Source organism: Oncorhynchus mykiss, chromosome 6 (genome assembly GCF_013265735.2).
Source record: "Oncorhynchus mykiss isolate Arlee chromosome 6, USDA_OmykA_1.1, whole genome shotgun sequence".
In the NCBI taxonomy this organism is placed as follows: domain Eukaryota; kingdom Metazoa; phylum Chordata; class Actinopteri; order Salmoniformes; family Salmonidae; genus Oncorhynchus; species Oncorhynchus mykiss.
Window position 1 is genome coordinate 30,560,202 of NC_048570.1, and position 19,171 is coordinate 30,579,372.

At 44.7% G+C, this 19,171-nt stretch overlaps 1 protein-coding gene across 7 annotated transcripts; it reads right to left on the minus strand.

Moving 5' to 3' along the window:
* Positions 1-1,219: 1,219 nt before the first annotated feature.
* On the minus strand, positions 1,220-18,912 carry si:ch211-102c2.8 (trichohyalin). 7 transcript variants are annotated; one of them, XM_021606099.2, is made up of 31 exons: positions 18,766-18,912; positions 18,096-18,168; positions 17,867-17,955; positions 17,128-17,188; positions 16,888-17,010; positions 15,904-16,554; positions 15,602-15,730; positions 15,389-15,484; positions 14,693-14,800; positions 14,501-14,582; positions 14,293-14,398; positions 14,008-14,085; positions 13,794-13,886; positions 13,586-13,698; positions 13,283-13,409; positions 13,034-13,159; positions 12,831-12,944; positions 12,494-12,715; positions 12,225-12,287; positions 12,017-12,112; positions 11,835-11,936; positions 11,567-11,749; positions 11,160-11,291; positions 10,562-10,794; positions 10,284-10,410; positions 8,478-8,561; positions 8,098-8,309; positions 7,895-7,921; positions 6,932-7,007; positions 5,354-5,596; positions 1,220-1,634 (listed from the first exon to the last, which is right to left on the minus strand). In XM_021606099.2, the coding sequence occupies exons 1-31, from the start codon at positions 18,799-18,801 to the stop codon at positions 1,623-1,625; spliced, it is 4,017 nt and encodes a 1,338-aa protein (XP_021461774.2). In that variant the 5' UTR covers positions 18,802-18,912; the 3' UTR covers positions 1,220-1,622. The 7 variants fall into 7 exon arrangements, with proteins under 7 accessions (XP_021461774.2, XP_036835743.1, XP_036835741.1 ...); XM_036979848.1 differs by having other exon boundaries at positions 1,417-2,631; positions 12,831-12,941; XM_036979846.1 differs by having other exon boundaries at positions 1,417-2,631.
* Positions 18,913-19,171: the final 259 nt, after the last annotated feature.

A 19,171-nucleotide genomic window follows, 5' to 3' on the forward strand; every position in this document is an offset into this window, starting at 1 on the left:
GTTGTATCTGTCCCATTATGTCGTCTGAGTGTACGGGCAGCACCATTGAGACAGATACAACGTTGTCATCTATGTGACAACGGGACAGAATGAGGAAGCGAACCTCGTTTCTTATGATTATCAGTCAAATTCATAAATTCATAAAAATATTGATTAAATGTTGTAAAGCTATAAATTACCAAACACCCAGCTTTGGAGTAGCTAGGTCTATTTCCCTGTATTTAAGAGGAGTTGGCTACTGTACCTGCAGACTTACAGCAATTGTGCTAAGCTAATGATATGCTAACTTTAATGAACTCCAAACTGCATGCAGAGACTTAAAAATCTAACTCTGGGTAATTAGAAAAAGGACCTAAATCTTGCAGTACCACTTTGTCTACTATGATCCAGGAAAATATGTAATTGGAAAAATTATAGCAAGGACCACAAAGCCACAGTAATTTTATGAAGGCACCTTTTAAAGGGATCGTTTGTGATTTTGGCAAAGAAGATCTTTATCTACTTCAGATGAACTCGTGGATACCATTTCTATGTCTGCGTCCAGTATGAAGGAAGTTAGAGGTAGTTTCACGAGCCAATGCTAACTAGCGTTAGCGCAAAGACTGGAAGTCTTTTGGATCAGCTAGCATGAAAGTAGATAAAGAGCTTAATTGCCAAAATCCTGAACTATCCCTTAAATGAAATGTCTATGTTGAAGCTTTAAGACCAGTGGCAACACACGTCAAGCGTTTCTGATGTTTGGGAATTGTCTAGTACCTTATGTTCTAACTCTAATGTAACAACTGTTTCATAGCAGACTGCTTAGTCTATTTGGAGAAGTCTCTGTTTTGTTGTAGTTACATTAAATGCAAGTAAATATGATCTGTGCTTAGCCAATGCATTGGTTTACAAAGGACAAGGATGTCATTCATTCGACTTTATTCAAAGGGAAGAACGGGCATTGAGCTCCGATAATGTCAGTATGAAAGTTTTATACTCATCTTTTAGCCCCAGTTGGGTTATGTTTTTAAGAACGGTTACTGTTTAAAGGTGGTTTGGTCCTTGTTTCCGCATTCAAGAATAAAGTTGGTCTTCCTACAATAATGTGAAAAATAATGAATGTACTAAAATTCACCATCATTGTACACTTTGATTGTATCCTCTCATATGCACCTTAACAGAAACATTGGCTAGTTGAGTGGCTAGTTGAACTTCTATCTGTTTCTAAATAAATTCTTTATTGCTTATGGTGTTCATGTACAACGTTTTAATGCCAAAGGGACAACAGTACATACAGTATGAAAACATCACAGATGTTAAATAGTTAAAGTTTATTCCAGGTCCTAACAAAATAGTGTACACTCACTAGCCAGTTTATTAGGTACACCACCCCGTTCACAAAAATGGATCACGTGGCTGTGGATTGGTATATAAAGCAGGCAGACATGCATCAAGGCATTCAGTTACTGTTCATTTGAATGGTAGAATGGGGAAAAACCAGTGACATAAGCGACTTGGAGCGTGGTATGATTGTCCGTGCCAGGACGATCCAGTATCTCAGAAACGGCCACCCTCCTGGGCTATTCAGGCACGACAGTGTCTAGGGTTTACCAAGAATGGTGCGACAAACAATAAACAACCAGTCAGTGGCAGCCCTGTGGGCGAAAACAGATTGTTGATGAGAGGTCGAAGGAGAATGGCAAGAATTGTGCATGCTAACAGGTGGGCCACAAACAGACAAATAATGGCGCAGTACAACAGTGGTGTGCAGAACGGCATCTCGGAACTCAGAACTTGTTGATCATTTTCACAGGTGGGCTTTTGCAGCAGACGACCACACCAGGTTCCACTCCTAACAGCTAAAAACAAGAAGAAACCTCTCCAGTGGACACACGATCACCAACACTGGACAACTGAGAAGTGGAAAGCATCACCTAGTCCAACAAATCCTGGTTCCTGTTGCGTCATGCTGATGGCAGAGTCAGGATTTGGCATAAGTAGCATGAGTCCATGGACCCATCCTGCCTGTTGTCAATGGTAAAGCCGTTCAATCTACAGCAACTGCATGACACCATTGCTTCAGCATGGACCAACATACCTGTGGAACGTTTCCAACTTGCCCCAAAGAATCCAGGCTGTTCTGGAGGCAAAGGGGGGTCCGACCCTGTACTAAATAGGTGCACCCAATAAACTGTCCTGTGAGTGTACATTGAGCATAATAATTACAATAGCTCTGTTGCAACATAGAAAGAAACTGACGCAAGATTACTTTCTTCTTCAAATGGTCCTAATTTCAGCTTGATCCCACTGCCTAAAGAGTCACAGCTCCGGAAAAGGCACTATGCAGACATGTCAGTTGGTTCATCAAACATTCACTCAGTCCCCAACCTTTAGCCTAGCAGTAAGACTTAATTCCTCCAAAGGCAGAAGAAGAATGCCAACTTAACCCATTTTGACCTTGAGGCCATTTACCCTGATCATGTAGTGTCATCCTTTTCAGGAGTACCTTGAAATGATTTGAGATTGCTGTCCTCCAGTAATTCATTTTACAAACACACACACGTCATCTGGCAAAGCTCACAATCCTTCACCCTGTACTGTCCTGGAACGGGAACGACTCCAAAACTGAGTGCATTCCTGGGATGGTGTGATCTGATTGCATAAGAATTACAGATAGAATATACCTATTACTCCAGAGAATACTTTCAACTTTTCAAAAATGTCACCCACCACACACATTGTTTCTCCTTAGTGACACATCATAAACCATGCCAACACAACGATACACTGAAGGATGTTTTACACAGTGATGGAAAAAGTACACAGTTATCATACTTGAGTAAAAGTAAACATATACTACCGTTCAAAAGTTTGGGGTCACTTAGATTTTTTTTATTTTTTAAGAAAAAATACCGTATGTCATGCTCTATAAAGGATTCATAAATGTGGCATAACTGTGTGGCATAACAACCCATGGCAAATGTGACATAACCCACTTTGTCAAATGTGACATAACCCACTTTGTCAAATGTGACATAAACCAGTGCTTTTTAAAGAGTGACATAAGCACTGCTTAATAAAGGCTTCACAAAGCTAGATGAGACGATCTATAGATTATAGACCTATAGCCTTGTCATGTCATACTCGTAAAATGTTTCTACGATGGGCGGCCTAACAATGTTTACGACATTGAGCCTTATATAGGTGTCTGACTTCAAAGTAAGTACAGCCTCTTATGATATAAAGTATTTATGTACAGACATAATGCGATACATCTCATCTAAAATGTGGACTCATGTTTGCCAAAAAGCACCTGGAAGAAAGATGATCATCAAGACTTTTGAAAAAAAATTATTTGGACGGATGAGACAAAAGTATAACTTTTTGGATGAGATGGGTCCCATTATATCTGGCGAAAACCAAACACTGCATTCCACAGTAAGAACCTCATACCAACAGTCAAGCATGGTGGTGGTAGTGTGATGGTTTGGGAACCTTTTCTGACTCAGGACCTGGACAACTTGCCTTAATAGAATGAACCAAGAATTCTGCTCTATCAGAAAATTATACAGGAGAATGTCAGGCCATCCGTCTGTGAGCTGAAACATTGCTGTGTCGTGCAGCAAGACAATGATCCACAATCAAGTCTACATGAAAATGGCTAAAAAGCAACAAATGTGATGCTTTGGAAGGCTAGACCTAATTCCAATTGAGATGTTTTGGCATGACTTGAAACGAGCAGTTCATGCTTGAAAAGCCACAAATGTTGCTGAGTTGTACTTTGTTCACAGCACTGTATGTGTTCTGAGTAACATAATTAAAATTGTCCATAGGCTGAATTTAGCCTGCTGACGATCTCTTGAGTGTCAATAAATATGTTACAAACATTCTGCCCTTTTACAAAGGTTCTCTCATGATCCACAGGCCACAGGGAGTGAGGGGTATTTGGATGGGTTGATGGACCAGCAAAGTGTGTGTGTGTCAGAGCCAAGTTTGGGATAACAACCAGGTGTTCCTTTTCTGTTCCCATGAGACCAGGGCTTAGGCCTAATTTCAAATCAGATGAAGCACTGACCCGCGATAGCAGACAGTGTTTTGGCTGTGTCGGAAGTGTAACTGTGTTAGAGCGACTGCTCGTCATTGTCACAAAGCCACACCCGTCACACCCGTCCCACACGCGTTAAGTTCAGAACGGGAAAGTATAGACTATACAAAACTAATAATACTCCAATTGAAAATCATTAAACAAAATAACGAGGAAATAAAAAAACGAATTGTCACACACCAGATAGATGCATTGAAAGGTGTTGTTTTACAGGGTTAGCCATAGTAGTACAGAGCTCCTGGAGCAAATCAGGGTTAAGTGCCTTGCCAAGGGCACATCAAAATACTTTTCACAGATTTCTCACTTACTGGCCCAATACCATAACCGCTAGGCTACCTGTCGCCCTAAATAATGAGGATCAGTCTAATCGAGGTGTAGATCTCACATTCCAGTTTTCAAACTTGTAAACAAGACTGCAGGGGATTTATCTTAATTCGACTGTGCAGCCAATGGCAAGGTCCGCTTTAGGTATAATACAGGGAGCAGCTTGTGGATTTGACAGCTCTAACGCAAATGCAATTCCACCTCCGACACCGCCAAAACAACCAGGTGTCAGCTAGCGCAGATCTGATAGAATCTAGCCCTTGAATACAAGCTGGACTCTCTGTGGTTGATCTTTCAGCGGGAGAGGGTGAATGTGACAAAGACCTGACTGAGTCCAGCAGCGCACAGTATGGCTCAAGTTATATTGTTGTGTGTGACTGTGCATGTTCGTGTACTGAGGAAGATGTAACTTGGTTCCAGGAGAAAGCCACTTTCCATTCCTTATGTTGGGGGATTTCATCAAAGTAAGTTGTGCCTGGTGTAATGGGACTACCATGACTGCACTTTATGGAGCATGTGTCATCCTGCAGCATAGCATTTTGAGGAAGGTTGGGGTAAGGTCCAATATTGGCTACACACCCAAGAGGGAAAGAGGTAGGGCCCTCCTAGACATGTTTTAGAGTATGACATGACAAGGTTGGAGATGCTTTGTGAAGCCTCAATTTAATATTATTTATAAAGCTTTTAATAAGCACTGGTTTATGTCACATTTGCCATTGGTGGTTATGCCACATTTATGAATCCTTTACAGAGCATGACATAGATAGATAATCATAGATAATCCGTGACCCATTTATGTAGTGTTTATGAAGTCTTTATGAATGCTTTATGTATGCCTTTGTAAGTAGCACTTCATTTAAATCAGGACCCCAAATACTAAGTTATTACTATTAGTAGGACAGAGGATGTCATTGCCTGCCCACTCAATTGGCAGATGGAACTCACCGTCTCCAGGTAGGAACCAGCCAGCTCCATTGGGGCCCTGCCTAGAGGGGTCCTGCCCAATTGAGAGGGGCTGCAGGCATGGGCATGGGCCTGGTTCTCAGCACGGAGCTGTTTGACCCGGCTCTGGAGGTGACGCAGTAGCTTGAAGGAGGCCAGGTCTGAGGACCCGGGGGAGGTAGGGGCTTCCCCAATGTGGAGTGAGGGAGAGGAGGCTGATTGCTGAGCTCCAGAGTCAGTGCATTCCTAACAGGAGACAGGGAGATGGGAGAGGAGAGCAAACGGTTGGGGATTAGAGACAGACAAAGGAGAAGAGAAGGATAAATTCAATCTAGGCCCTAAAGTAGTCTCTATGGTTACCAGATGTCAAATTCTTCTCAGGGCAGTACTGTATTTCAGCCCCTTTCTGATGTCCTGACTTATTTACATTTGTCCCGTATTTCAGACTTCCCATTCATTTGATGAGAATTGCATTCCAATTCGGAAGGGTGTGAACATGAAGGTAAGGTTAAGTTTATGGTTAGGGCTATTTCTAGGGTTATGGTTATTTCTAGGGTTAGGGTTATTTCTAGGGTTATGGTTATTTCTAGGGTTAGGGTTATTTCTAGGGTTAGGGTTATTTCTAGGGTTAGGGTTATTTATAGGGTTAGGGTTATTTCTAGGGTTAGGGTTATTTCTATGGTTAGGGTTATTTCTAGGGTTAGGGTTATTTCTAGGGCTAGGGTTATTTTTAGGGTTATTTCTAGGGTTAGGGTTATTTCTAGGGTTAGGGTTATTTTTAGGGTTAGGGATGTTGATTAATTCGAGTTTGGTCATTTGAATTGGATGAAATTATTTTGATTTGTGTAGTTATTATTTTGGAATAAACTGATTGATTAATTTAATAATAATTTAATCCAACTCACAAGAATACATTTACCCAAATCAAAAATAATAATTCCATCAACTCAAAATAATTTATTCCAACTCAAAATAATGTTTATCTAATTTAGGGCTAGATTCAATCAGATTTGCGTTAGCCAACACCCACATAGCTAGCGTTTTGACCGTGTCTGAGGTTGACCTGTGAAATATACAAGCGGATCCCGGCGTTACACCTATAGAGGACATTGCCACTGATTCACATTAGTAGGAATCCCATGCAGCCGTGTTTACAAGTTCGAACACTGGATTGTGTGACCTACACCTTGATTAGGCCGATAGAAATCCTCATTATTTTGTTTAATGATTCTCAATTTGAGCGTCATTATTTCTATATAGCCCACACGCTCGTTCTGAACTTCTAACGCGAGTGGGACGGGTGTGGCTTCGTGACAATGACCATGAGCAGCCGCTTACCGATTTGACACCTCAATCTGCCAAAACATCAGCTATGCTTGATCTGATTGAATCTAGGCCTTAAATGAATCAATCAGTATAATAAAAATGTCACGCTTTTTGCCCTACCGTACTAACCCTAACTTTAACTGCACATTCTGTTAACCCCAGCCTTGACCAGCAACCAGTAAACTAAGCACAAAAAAAACTTGTTGGAGTAGCTTCATGCTCAGGCTCCCGCAGGTTTTATATGGTGATGGTTACCCCAGTAATGCGTCTCATCTCCCCTTCCAGTTTCTCCAGCTTCCTCTGCTTCTCCTCTTGTGCCTTAGGTGCCTTTCTGCAACACAAACATACCCAGATATTATATAGTCTGTAGGAAATACCTTCTCCTGACAGAGCATAACTAATGTGCAACTTTGATGGTTAATGACACTGTATAAACATATTAGTGCTAACAGTGTACAAACTACTGAACAGAACTGCTCTACAGTGTACAAACTACTGAACAGAAGTGCTCTACAGTGTACAAACTACTGAACAGAAGTGCTCTACAGTGTACAAACTACTGAACAGAAGTGCTCTACAGTGTACAAACTACTGAACAGAAGTGCTCTACAGTGTACAAACTACTGAACAGAACTGCTCTACAGTGTACAAACTACTGAACAGAACTGCTCTACAGTGTACAAACTACTGAACAGAAGTGCTCTACAGTGTACAAACTACTGAACAGAACTGCTCTACAGTGTACAAACTACTGAACATAACTACTCTACAGTGTACAAACTACTGAACATAACTGCTCTACAGTGTACAAACTACTGAACAGAACTGCTCTACAGTGTACAAACTACTGAACAGAACTGCTCTACAGTGTACAAACTACTGAACAAAACTACTCTACAGTGTACAAACTACTGAACAGAACTGCTCTACAGTGTACAAACTACTGAACAGAACTGCTCTACAGTGTACAAACTACTGAACAGAACTGCTCTACAGTGTACAAACTACTGAACAAAACTACTCTACAGTGTACAAACTACTGAACAGAACTGCTCTACAGTGTACAAACTACTGAACAGAACTGCTCTACATATCTCAACCCCCCCTGAGATGATGATGATTATGATGATTTGTAAGAAGAATGGGACTGCTAGTTAGTGAGTTAGACTCTAGGCTTAGTCTCTAGACATGCTGTCTCAAAATGGTAAAGTCAGTTACCTCCCCTTTAACAACTTTGCCTTGCACCTGTTGGTTGGCAAAAGTGAAAACACTGAACACAACAGAACACTTCCCAAAGTCAGTTAATGATACAACCTTTTCAAAGCCTGCACATCTTCATCAGAAGAAAATAAGGATGAAGGCCAAAAGTGAGTTTTAAAAGTCTACCCTGTGTAAATAGTGTGGGATTGTACGCTACACACCTCTCCAGTTCGGCTGTCAACTCCTCCTCAAACTTGCGTGCCAGGCGTGCAGTGGTCTGCTCCTTCCACTGTCCCATGCTCCTCTGCACCCGGCGCAGTTCCTGGTCTTTGGCCTGCAGCTGCCTGCGCAGGGACGCAGCCAAACCTCCTGTCTCGTCTCCTTCCTCCCGCACCTGGGCCTGCTGCAGATCGCTCAGCTCCTCAATGTGCTCCTGCAGCGTTAATATATGACTGTACACTCTGTGTGTGTGTGTGTGTGTGTGTGTGTGTGTGTGTGTGTGTGTGGTGTGTGGTGTGTGGTGTGTGGTGTGTGGTGTGTGTGTGTGTGTGTGTGTGTGTGTGTGTGTGTGTGTGTCACACAAAGACAGTGAGATCCATACCTGAATGAGTGTCTCCTTCAGTGAGCCCAGAGCCTGCTGTCTCTCCGTCTCCATCTGTTCCCTCTGAATACGGAACTCCCGCTCCTAAAGCACACAAATGTGATTCTTAACAGCATGTGTAACGCAACATAAGTGTAAGCATGTTTGTACAGTGGGGCAAAAAAGTATTTAGTCAGCCACCAATTGTGCAAGTTCTCCCACTTAAAAAGACGAGAGAGGCCTGTAATTTTCATCATAGGTACAATTCTACTATGACAGACAAAATGAGAAAAAAAATCCAGAAAATCACATTGTAGGATTTTTAATTAATTTATTTGCAAATGATGGTGGAAAATAAGTATTTGGTCAATAACAAAAGTTTATCTCAATACTTTGTTATATACCCTTTGTTGGCAATGACAGAGGTTAAACGTTTTCTGTAAGTATTCATAAGGTTTTCACACACTGTTGCTGGTATTTTGGCCCATTCCTCCATGCATATCTCCTCTAGAGCAGTGATGTTTTGGGGCTATTGCTGGGCAACACAGACTTTCAACTCCCTCCAAAGATTTTCTATGGGGTTGAGATCTGGAGACTGGCTAGGCCATTCCAGGACCTTGAAATGCACCTTACGAAGCCACTCCTTCGTTGCCCGGGTGGTATGTTTGGGATCATTGTCATGCTGAAAGACCCAGCCACGTTTCATCTTCAATGCCCTTGCTGATGGAAGGAGGTTTTCAATCAAAATCTCACTATACATGGCCCCATTCATTCTTTCCTTTACACGGATCAGTCGTCCTGGTCCCTTTGCAGAAAAACAGCCCCAAAGCATGATGTTTCCACCCCCATGCTTCACAGTAGGTATGGTGTTCTTTGGATGCAACTCAACATTCTTTGTCCTCCAAACACGACGAGTTGAGTTTTTACCAAAAAGTTATATTTTGGATTCATCTGACTAATGACATTCTCCCAATCTTCTTCTGGATCATTCAAATGCTCTCTAGCAAACGTCAGACGGGCCTGGACATGTACTGGCTTAAGCAGGGGGACACGTCTGGCACTGCAGGATTTGAGTCCCTGGCAGCGTAGTGTGTTACTGATGGTAGGCTTTGTTACTTTGGTCCCAGCTCTCTGCAGGTCATTCACTAGGTCCCCCCGTGTGGTTCTGGGATTTTTGCTTACCGTTCTTGTGATCATTTTGACCCCACGGGGTGAGATCTTGCGTGGAGCCCCAGATCGAGGGAGATTATCAGTGGTCTTGTATGTCTTCCATTTCCTAATAATTGCTCCCACAGTTGATTTCTTCAAATCAAGCTGCTTATCTATTGCAGATTCAGTCTTTCCTGCCTGGTGCAGGTCTACAATTGTGTTTCTGGTGTCCTTTGACAGCTCTTTGCTCTTGGCCATAGTGGAGTTTGGAGTGTGACTGTTTGAGGTTGTGGACAGGTGTCTTTTATACTGATAACAAGTTCAAACAGGTGCCATTAATACAGGTAACGAGTGGAGGACAGAGGAGCCTCTTAAAGAAGAAGTTACAGGTCTGTGAGAGCCAGAAATCTTGCTTGTTTGTAGGTGACCAAATACTTATTTTCCACCATAATTTGCAAATAAATTTAAAAAATCCTACAATGTGATTTTCTGGATTTTTTTTTCTCATTTTGTCTGTCATAGTTGAAGTGTACCTATGATGAAAATTACAGGCCTCTCTCATCTTGGGAGTGGGAGAACTTGCACAATTGGTGGCTGACTAAATACTTTTTTGCCCCACTGTATGTACTGTATCTGTGTGCATGTGTGTGTATTTTAGTGAGTTTGTCCTGAACACACTTTGTCCCGGCTCAGCTGCTGAGTGCTGCGTCTCTGTAAGTCAAGCTCCTGCTGTAGTTGACTGATTGACTGCTGCAACTGCTCTCTGAGGACCTGCAGGGTTTGGACTGCCTGGGCCACCGTAGGACTGCAGCACAGCACCAATATAAAGCCCCAACACCAAAATATTAGAATACACAGTATTATATCCAAATGCATATGCTGATAATGAAATGTGTGCTTCTGTATGTGTATGAGAGAGAATATGAGTGTGTGTGTTTGTGTCTGTGTGAGATTACCTGTGTGGGAGCTGAAGGGAGCTCCCTACGGCCCCACTGTGTTCCAGCAGGTGCTGAAGATGCTGACACTCTGCCCCCATCTCCTGGGCCCAGTGTCTGTGCTGCTGCTCCAGCCTGGCTGTGGCCTGCTTGTGGATGTGCTCCCTCTCCCCCAGCAGCACCTGCAGTCTACCAGCCTCCTCCTCTGCTTGTTGGACAACCTGCTCCAGCCTCAACGATTCCCTCTCGCCCTCCTACGACCACAGCCCAGTCAGTTCACCATGTCAACCATACACTGGAAACCAGGGGTGAAACTTTCACTGGGGGTGGGGGGGACATGTCCCCCACATTCTGATATTGCATTTTTGTCTCCCCCAGTTTTATCATTGGAATGTGATAAACAACAAGGCAACTGTGTGCTTTAGGACCATGCAAACGCCTCCGAGCGGTCTGGTAGGCTTATCTGTGTTTATCTGACCGGATAAAACAAATACAAATAATAATAAGAAGAATTATGTTCCCCCCACTTCTAAAACCAAAGTTGCGCCACTGCTGTAAACTATACACTGTATGTAGTCGTCTCCAGATGTTAGTTTGTAAGGTGGTCGCTTGTCATCACCTGTTCCATGTGCCTGCGCAGTCTCTGTAGCTCAACCTGGTGCTTCTCTCTCAGGGACCTACGCATTGCAGCGAGAGCAGACGCCTGCTCACTCTGCTGCACAAGGCCCTCACTTTCCAACTCCTGCACTTTCTGAGAGGGGAGGGAGAGAGGAATGACATCTCTATTTCACACATGTTCAAGTATGAATTGGAAATGTGTAGTTTTGCATATCTCAACTCCCCCTGAGACACCATCGGAGAGGGGTCATGGCCAGGGTCTGCCACTATCAACAGTGACCCTGGAGCAATTAGGGTTAAGTGCCTTTTTCACCTTGTTGGCTCGGGTATTCGAACTACAACCTGTCGGTTACTGGCCCATCACTCTAACTGCTAGGCTACCTCCCGCCCTATCTTGGTTCTGCTTACTGTCCTCAGTTCTACCACTTTGCTTTGAAGAGCCAAGGCATTCCTCTTCTCTCTCTCAGTCTCTCCCCTCATTCTCTCCAGAGCCTCCCGGCCTTGCTCCTCCAGTATCCCACACTGCAACTGTAGAGCCGCTTCTTTCTCTGCCGCCCATTTCTTCCTCTCACGCTCTATGGTGCCGTGCATCTAAGGTAGAGAACAGGTACTGTTATCACATTTGTTTTACATTACATCTGACAGAAAAGGAGACAGAGGAAGTAGGAGTATATACCATCTCCCGAGCTTCCGCACACAGCTCCTCCTCTCGCCTCCTCATCACCTCCTTCTGCTCCTTAAGAGCCTCCCTCAGCTTCCACCACTCCTTCTCCTTCATCTGCAAAGGAAACTGTGAAACTGACCCAGGACCAGTATGGTGTGATTCTTTCAGAGGACAGGACAGCCTGAGATACAGACCTGGATGCAGCTCTGTATGGACTCAATGTGCTGTGTGTGAGACAGGGCCTGTTCTCTGAGAGATACTGTTTTCTCTTCTTCAGCTTGAATATGAGCCTGGACACACAGCGGCAAGAACAACATAAATGTTTGAATCCAACAGAACACATAAAGGAAATATGGGGATCTTTGCTCATGTTAAATAAACCCAGTTGACGGAGCCTCTCACCTGCTGGATGTGTTTCTCATGAGACAAAGCCAACTCTTTCTTCAGCTGCTCCAGCTCCCGCTGCTAAAGGAGACAAACAAAACCACCGCTTACATACTGCACACATACACATTTAACTACATATGCTTTCACGCTATCATGCACACTGTGAGTTACCCACATTTATAATGGGTGAGAGCTGTTGTAAGATGGAATTCGGACATTCACACGCACAGTCAAGCTGACTCATCCATCGACACTGTGTACTAAGGACTACCCAGCCCACACACCGTCTGCGTGAGTGCCTGCTCCTGGGTCTCTCTCAGGGAGATGCTGTGCAGCTTCCTCAGGCTACGGAGCTCCCCCTGGAGCCCATCTCTCTCTGCCTGCAAGGCACTCCTCTCCTCCTGGAACCCCAGCAGCTGCAGCTCCTTCTGGGCTACTATCCTCTCCACCCTGCTCTCACTCTCCCCCAGCTCTTTCTGTAGCTCACACACCTGCACCTCCACTGCCTGCGAGACAGAGGATGGGAGAGAGCGGTAGACTGTGAGATCTTAATACAGATAGAGGGTCAGAGGTGTGGTTATGATAAAGGGTAATAATAAGGTAGACAGGTGTAGATGGTACCTCCTCCTCCTCCTGTTTCAGTCTGTGTTTCTCCTCCAGACATGCACACCTATCCCTCAGTAACTTCTCCTCCTCTGTTACACGCTGGAGCTCCTCGTGAGCTTCGTCCAACTTCTGACACACATGCAGAGAGACTAATTCAAACGCATTCAAAGCAGTGACTATCACTGTAATATGTTCTGAGCACCAGTCTAATGCTGTACCTCTTGCATAGAGTCCAGTTTGAGTCTAGAGCACCGCTGCTCAGAAAACAGCTCTGTCTTGGCACTGTTCAGCTGTCTGTCCAACTCCTCTCTCTCAAGGACAGACATACTGACACTGGTCACTCTCTGAGACAGTGGGGGAGGAGGTAGGGGGGAGAGGGCATGAAATTGTAATAATTAAATCATTTGAATGTAATAGAGGGGGGGGGGGGGGGGGGTGTCAAGCGGGCTAGAAAAAGCATGTGTTACCCTGTCCATGCAGGTCCCATCCGTTAAGGCAGTTCTGTGTTTACATAGAGCAGCCAGCTCCTCCTTCAGATCCCTGACCTCCTGCAAACAGGAGTCCCTCTGCCTCTGCAGCCGGCACAGCTGAGAACTACAATACACTCAATACATCACTGTGAATACAGCCTAATCAGCAATGGACATTATAGAGGTGAGTATAGAATAGGAATTGTAGACAGTACAAGCTGTTCCTAATAGTATTGTTTTGGCAAACTGTATTCTGTTTAAAGAGATACAGTGCAGTAACAGAGTTGATTATGTGGATACCTGGTGCTGTCTGCTTCTGCCTTGCTGTCTCTCAGGCTGGCCTCCAGACTCCTCCCCTCCCTTTCCATCTGCTCTGCCCCCGCACGCAGCTGCTCCCACTCCTGCATGGCATGCTGGGACACAGAACACAGCACATCTCAGTGTTAGCCGTTGTCATGGATTCACAGGTCGAGGAACTAGTCACAATATGGAAGGTATTGTCTTGTACTTTTCTTTTCTGAAGAAGGTCAGTGAGGGACAGTTCAGTCTCACACAGCTGAGCTCTCTTCATCCTCAGCCTCTTCTCCTCCTTCTCACAGTCCTAAAACACAAACAAAGATAACTACACACAGACAACAAGACACAAAACTCACACATCCTTAGCATAATACTTGAACGTCAGGAAATATCAGGAGAGGTGAGTAGAGTGAGTAGAATCTCACCTGTCTGAGGGTAGCCAGCTCCTCCTCCATCTGTAGCCAGTCTGACCTCACCTCCTCCAGACGACCCCCAGGCCTCTGCTGAGTGGAGTCAGGGGTTTGAGAGACAAAGAATCAGGAGGGCTGTTTTTACACATCTCAGCTGGAAAATAACTGCTCACATGGAGTGAACAAGTGTTAACAAGCATATCAATCAACAGATGGCTTTCCCCATAACTAAGAGTCAATGGACATAAAGCCTCACTGTCTGCCACAGGAGTTATCGTTGGTTATTGTGCCAGCTCTCACCGTACACACATGTCCCCCTGTGTCCTTGTCAGGCCTACGTCTCCTCCTCCAGCGGACACAGCCCTCATCTGTGTCCTCATCATCATCATCCACAGAGAGCCCACACCTGATGACAGATACAATAGTGAAGGATATGAAACAAAGAATGGCTAGTCAGATTGTTTTGCAGACTGACGTCACATCATTTTGTTGATTCAGTGAAGGCTACCTGTGAGTGTCTCTTCTGCTTTTGTGTGCTTTACGAAGAGGTAGACTGTCACTGGTCACTTTTCCATTGCTAGCTATCAGTGCTTCACAAGCACAGGACAAACAAACAAAGAAATATACTTTCACATTGGGTTATAGTGTAGTTAGTGGCATAATATCATTCAATAATCACGCCTAGTCCTGAACGTTTTACCTGGAGTAAACTTGAGATTCCTTGGCTCCAGAGTGGGTGTGTCATAGTCACTCTGGTCAGTGTCGAGACCATCCACGCGGCTGACAGACCGAATGGCTGACAGGTATCCTATGGTGACGTAAGACAGATCTTAATAATGTGAACTACTTAATTTTCCTTTTATTTAAAAAAAAAATATATATATATTTTTTTTTTTGAATTTTACTCCTTTTTCTCCCCAATTTCGTGGTATCCAGTTGTTGTAGTAGCTACTATCTTGTCTCATCGCTACAACTCCCGTACGGGCTCGGGAGAGACGAAGGTTGAAAGTAATGCGTCCTCCGATACACAACCCAACCAAGCCGCACTGCTTCTTAACACAGCGCACATCCAACCCGGAAGCCAGCCGCACCAATGCGCCGGAGGAAACACCGTGCACCTGGCAACCTTGGTTAGCGTACACTGCGCCCAGCCCGCCACAGGAGTCGCTGGTGCGCGATGAGACAAGGACACCCCTACCGACCAAGCCCTCCCTAACCCGGGCGACGCTAGGCCAATTGTGCGTCGCCCCACGGACCTCCTGGTCGCGGCCGGTTACGACAGAGCCTGGGCGCGAACCCAGGGACTCTGATGGCACAGCTGGCGCTGCAGTACAGCGCCCAACTACTTCATTTTCCTTCTGAATGGTGGTCATAGCCCCTAGCTCCTGCCTTTCACCTGGCCTGCTGTGGACGTGTTGCCAGACCTTCTCTGTGCGTACTGAGTCCAAGTCACTGTCTATGGTCACTGTGTCAAAATTCCACACAGGCACTCCTGGGGGAGACACGAAGAGGCTGCAGTTACTGTTAGAGACAGCTGACATGTAGCCATGTTAATTCATAGGGTAGAGTGTATGAGCTAAAAGAGTAGATGTTCTGTGTGGTAGAGTACCTGCCAGGTGTCTGGTGGTGGTTCTAGCAGCATGGTGCCTGTTCTCCTTGGTTCCCTCAGGCTCCAGACTGGAACAGGCCTCAATGAGAACCCCTGTACGAACACTGCTAGTGCTGGGAGGACCAGGCACTGACATAGGAACCAGTGGAAACAGACAGAAGCATCAGTATTATAATGCAGGAACATAATAAGTGAGAGGCCTTACAGTATAAGACTAACTTCTATGAGTACTGTCCCCTTTCCCCTTGACTACCGCCAACTCTGACACTAGACCCACCGCAGGAGGATGTCAGCCCTCTCACCTGTGGCAGGCTGGGGTAACCCAAAGGACTGTGAAGATGTCTCTACTGACAGCTGTCTATCACCCCCTGGTGGAGTCACTAGAGAGTGAAGACAGCATTCACTCCTGCTAAGACCACTAAGCCTCTGTGGTGCTCTTGTGTGGCTCTCACTGGCCTCTAGGTTTCCACTCCAGTTAGTTCTCCTCTCGCCATGCCTGTGATGAGTCTGGCTCTCCTGGCCTTGCTTGTCCATGTGATGGGGAAGCTCTGTATAACCCATGCCTCTATCCACAACCTCTCCCCCAGTAGCAATGAGACCACCTGCTTGTTTTGATGCTGTCCTTTCAGCCTCTTCCTCTCCAAAGGACTGTCCCAGGTTGCTACTCCAGTCTCTGGCCAGTCTCTGTTTGGTCCTGTCTGGCAGCCTCACCACCATCTCCTCCCTGAAGCGCATGGCAAAGTCCTCTGTGCAGACACTTTCTGGAGGGGAGCACAGCTCTCCTGCTAACCCTCCTCCTCCACAGGCATTAGTCCCCAACAGCCTCTCCAGCCTCCAGTGACACTGCTCCTTCCGGGACTCTACACCCTCCTCTTCCTCTTTCATCACTTCAACTATCCTCTGCTCCTCTTCCTCCTGATCGGCACGGTCCACCCGTTCTCCTGAGCTCTTCTCTGGGGGGAGAGCAGAGGGGAGAGGGGTGAGAAACATCCAGGCTAAACCAAGGTCCAGGTCAGTGAAGGGGAGAGAGGCTGGGTCATGTGATGTGGGTAGGGTGAGGGTCAGGGTAGAAGAGTCTCTGTAAAGGACAGTGAGTTCTAATATCCAGTAGTCCTTTTTCTGAGGGCTCCCTCCTTAATGGTAATGCTATAGTATTGGTTGCTCAGTTCTGGCAAATGATTCTTGATCATTCCAGAATCCTCACACTCTAAAAGGGATAAAGTTACAATGGCTGTGAAGACTGGATTGGGACAAGTTGAAGAGGACACTGCATGTAACATTCTCACCTGAAGATAGGTCCCTGGTCTCAGAGCGTACCACGTCAAGACAAGAGATGGGGGTGTCGTTAGTGGGGATGGTACTTCCCAGTCCTGTATCCCTGCTCACAGACTGGCTACTGCTAAGATGAGCTATAATAAACAGAGCATGAGAGCAATAGAGATATTAAAACACTAGAGAGTTACTATTAGACAAAAAGTATCACTCAAGATGTGATGTAGTAAATTAAACTACATACAACAACATACCTGTATTGAGGCAATCATGTTTTCTGGAGATACCTTCAATGCCATTGCTATGGCTCTGCACCTGTGAACATTTAGCTACTCATAATGGTACAACTTTTAATGGTCCAATGCAGATGTTTTTATCTCAATATCAAATCATTTATGGGTAATTATTCAGTACTGTGAGTGATTTCAATACAAATGGTAAAAAATTAACAAAAATGTCTTCTAAGCAGAGCAATTTCTCAAGCAAGAATTTTGCTAGGACTGTCTGGGGCGGCAGGGTAGCCTAGTGGTTAGAGCATTGGACTAGTAACCGAAAGGTTGCAAGTTCAAATCCCTGAGCTGTTGTTCTGCCCCTGAACAGGCAGTTAACCCACTGTTCCTAGGCTGTCATTGAAAATAAGAATTTGTTCTTAACTGACTTGCCTATAAAAATAGGAGTGGGGAGGGGAAAACTGAAAACTAGCTGTTGGGCTGAGGTTTGAAACTCTCTTCCTCTATTGTAATTTATCCAAAACTGGCTGAAATTTCAGGCAGTCTTTTAAGGCTGCTGAGCTTCCTTTCACAAAGAAGCTGTTACACTAAAAAAAGCATTGTCATAATTTTTCACAATTTCACAATATTATTCCAACCTCAGTTTGGAAACACAGGAAAATCACATTTTTGACTGCACTCTGCCTTTAAGACAAACTAAACAAAAATACAATTACGAGTCTAGAACCCTGTGAAACTCTAAGGGTGGCTGCAGCACACTGACCTGCAGGCGGCTCAGCTGGGCATCGATGGCATCTAGGAGGAGGTCACAGTGATCCTGTGGCAGAGGGGCATTGCTGTCTTCATCCAGGTCTGAGTGAGCAGAGGGTATATAGGGAACAGGAAACGGTTTAGTCCAGAGAGAAGAGAAGGAATGAGAATGAGTAGGAACAAAGACAGGTAGAGGAATTCAGTCTGAAGTCTCTATAGTCCCAGATAGGACATTATCTGACCAGTGTAAAGAAGCTCATCTGTGTCTTCTGCAGCATCTCTTTCTGCCCCTTCAAAACTGCCATCGGCCATTTCCTGTAAAACACACTCAGAAATACAGACACAACATTCTCGAATACCTAATAGCAAAGTGATGTCGGTGGTGGTGATTGTCGTTGGTCATGGGTTGCTCTGGAGACCCAGAGCCTTAGACTGGGGGCCTTAACGCTGCTGAGCTTCCTTTCACAAAGAAGCCAATACATTCTGGTGGCACTATGGCCAGCTCACATGAAAACCTACACTTTGTAGTTTACAGTGATTGTGGAATTCCTTCCACTGACCGAGTAGGAAAGCTGTCCTGTAGGCTTACAATTTGGAAACAGCATTACAAATTCCAATGTTTCAAGAATGTTAAAAAAAACACATCTGATAAAGCATCCAGCTCTGAGTTGATTTGATGGTGGTTCCATTAGAATTCATGCACTCTAATGAAAAGTCCATGCATATGGGCATTTGGTTGAACAGTGTGCATAGTGCGCAAATAAGACTATAATGTGACATATACAACATTTCTCGATAGCTTTTACATTCCACATTTACACTACACAGCCAGGTAGCCCATATTTTTAAAACATAAGCAGCGTAAATTGTTCCTTCTCATTGTTTAAATTTAACCATAAATTCAACACTTACTTTCTGAATGGTATGAAACAAAGTTCGTAGACTCATTTCCAGCTTGACTTGATTGACAGGAGCATTGCTTGGGTTTCCAAGCAACCTTCAAACAGTGCTCCCCCACCCGGGTCTAAGCCAAGCCGTTCAAACCGTATAATGTTCAAACTGAGCGACCAGGCGAGCGCACATCACAGCAAGCTTCCCCCTCTGGTGATAACAGCGGGAGTCAGAGCGCCATTGCTCTGCAAAGGCTTCATGAGAGTGTTTTAAGCTACATTATTTCATTCCTCGGCTATCAGAACTGTAGTTTGAACAGCTAGCTGCACGTTTATTACGGCTAAGTAACCTAAGGGCTCAATTAAATCTTTAAAGCGGAAGTTTACAGATTCCGCGATAAATATCCGATTGAGCCGATATGTGCAGT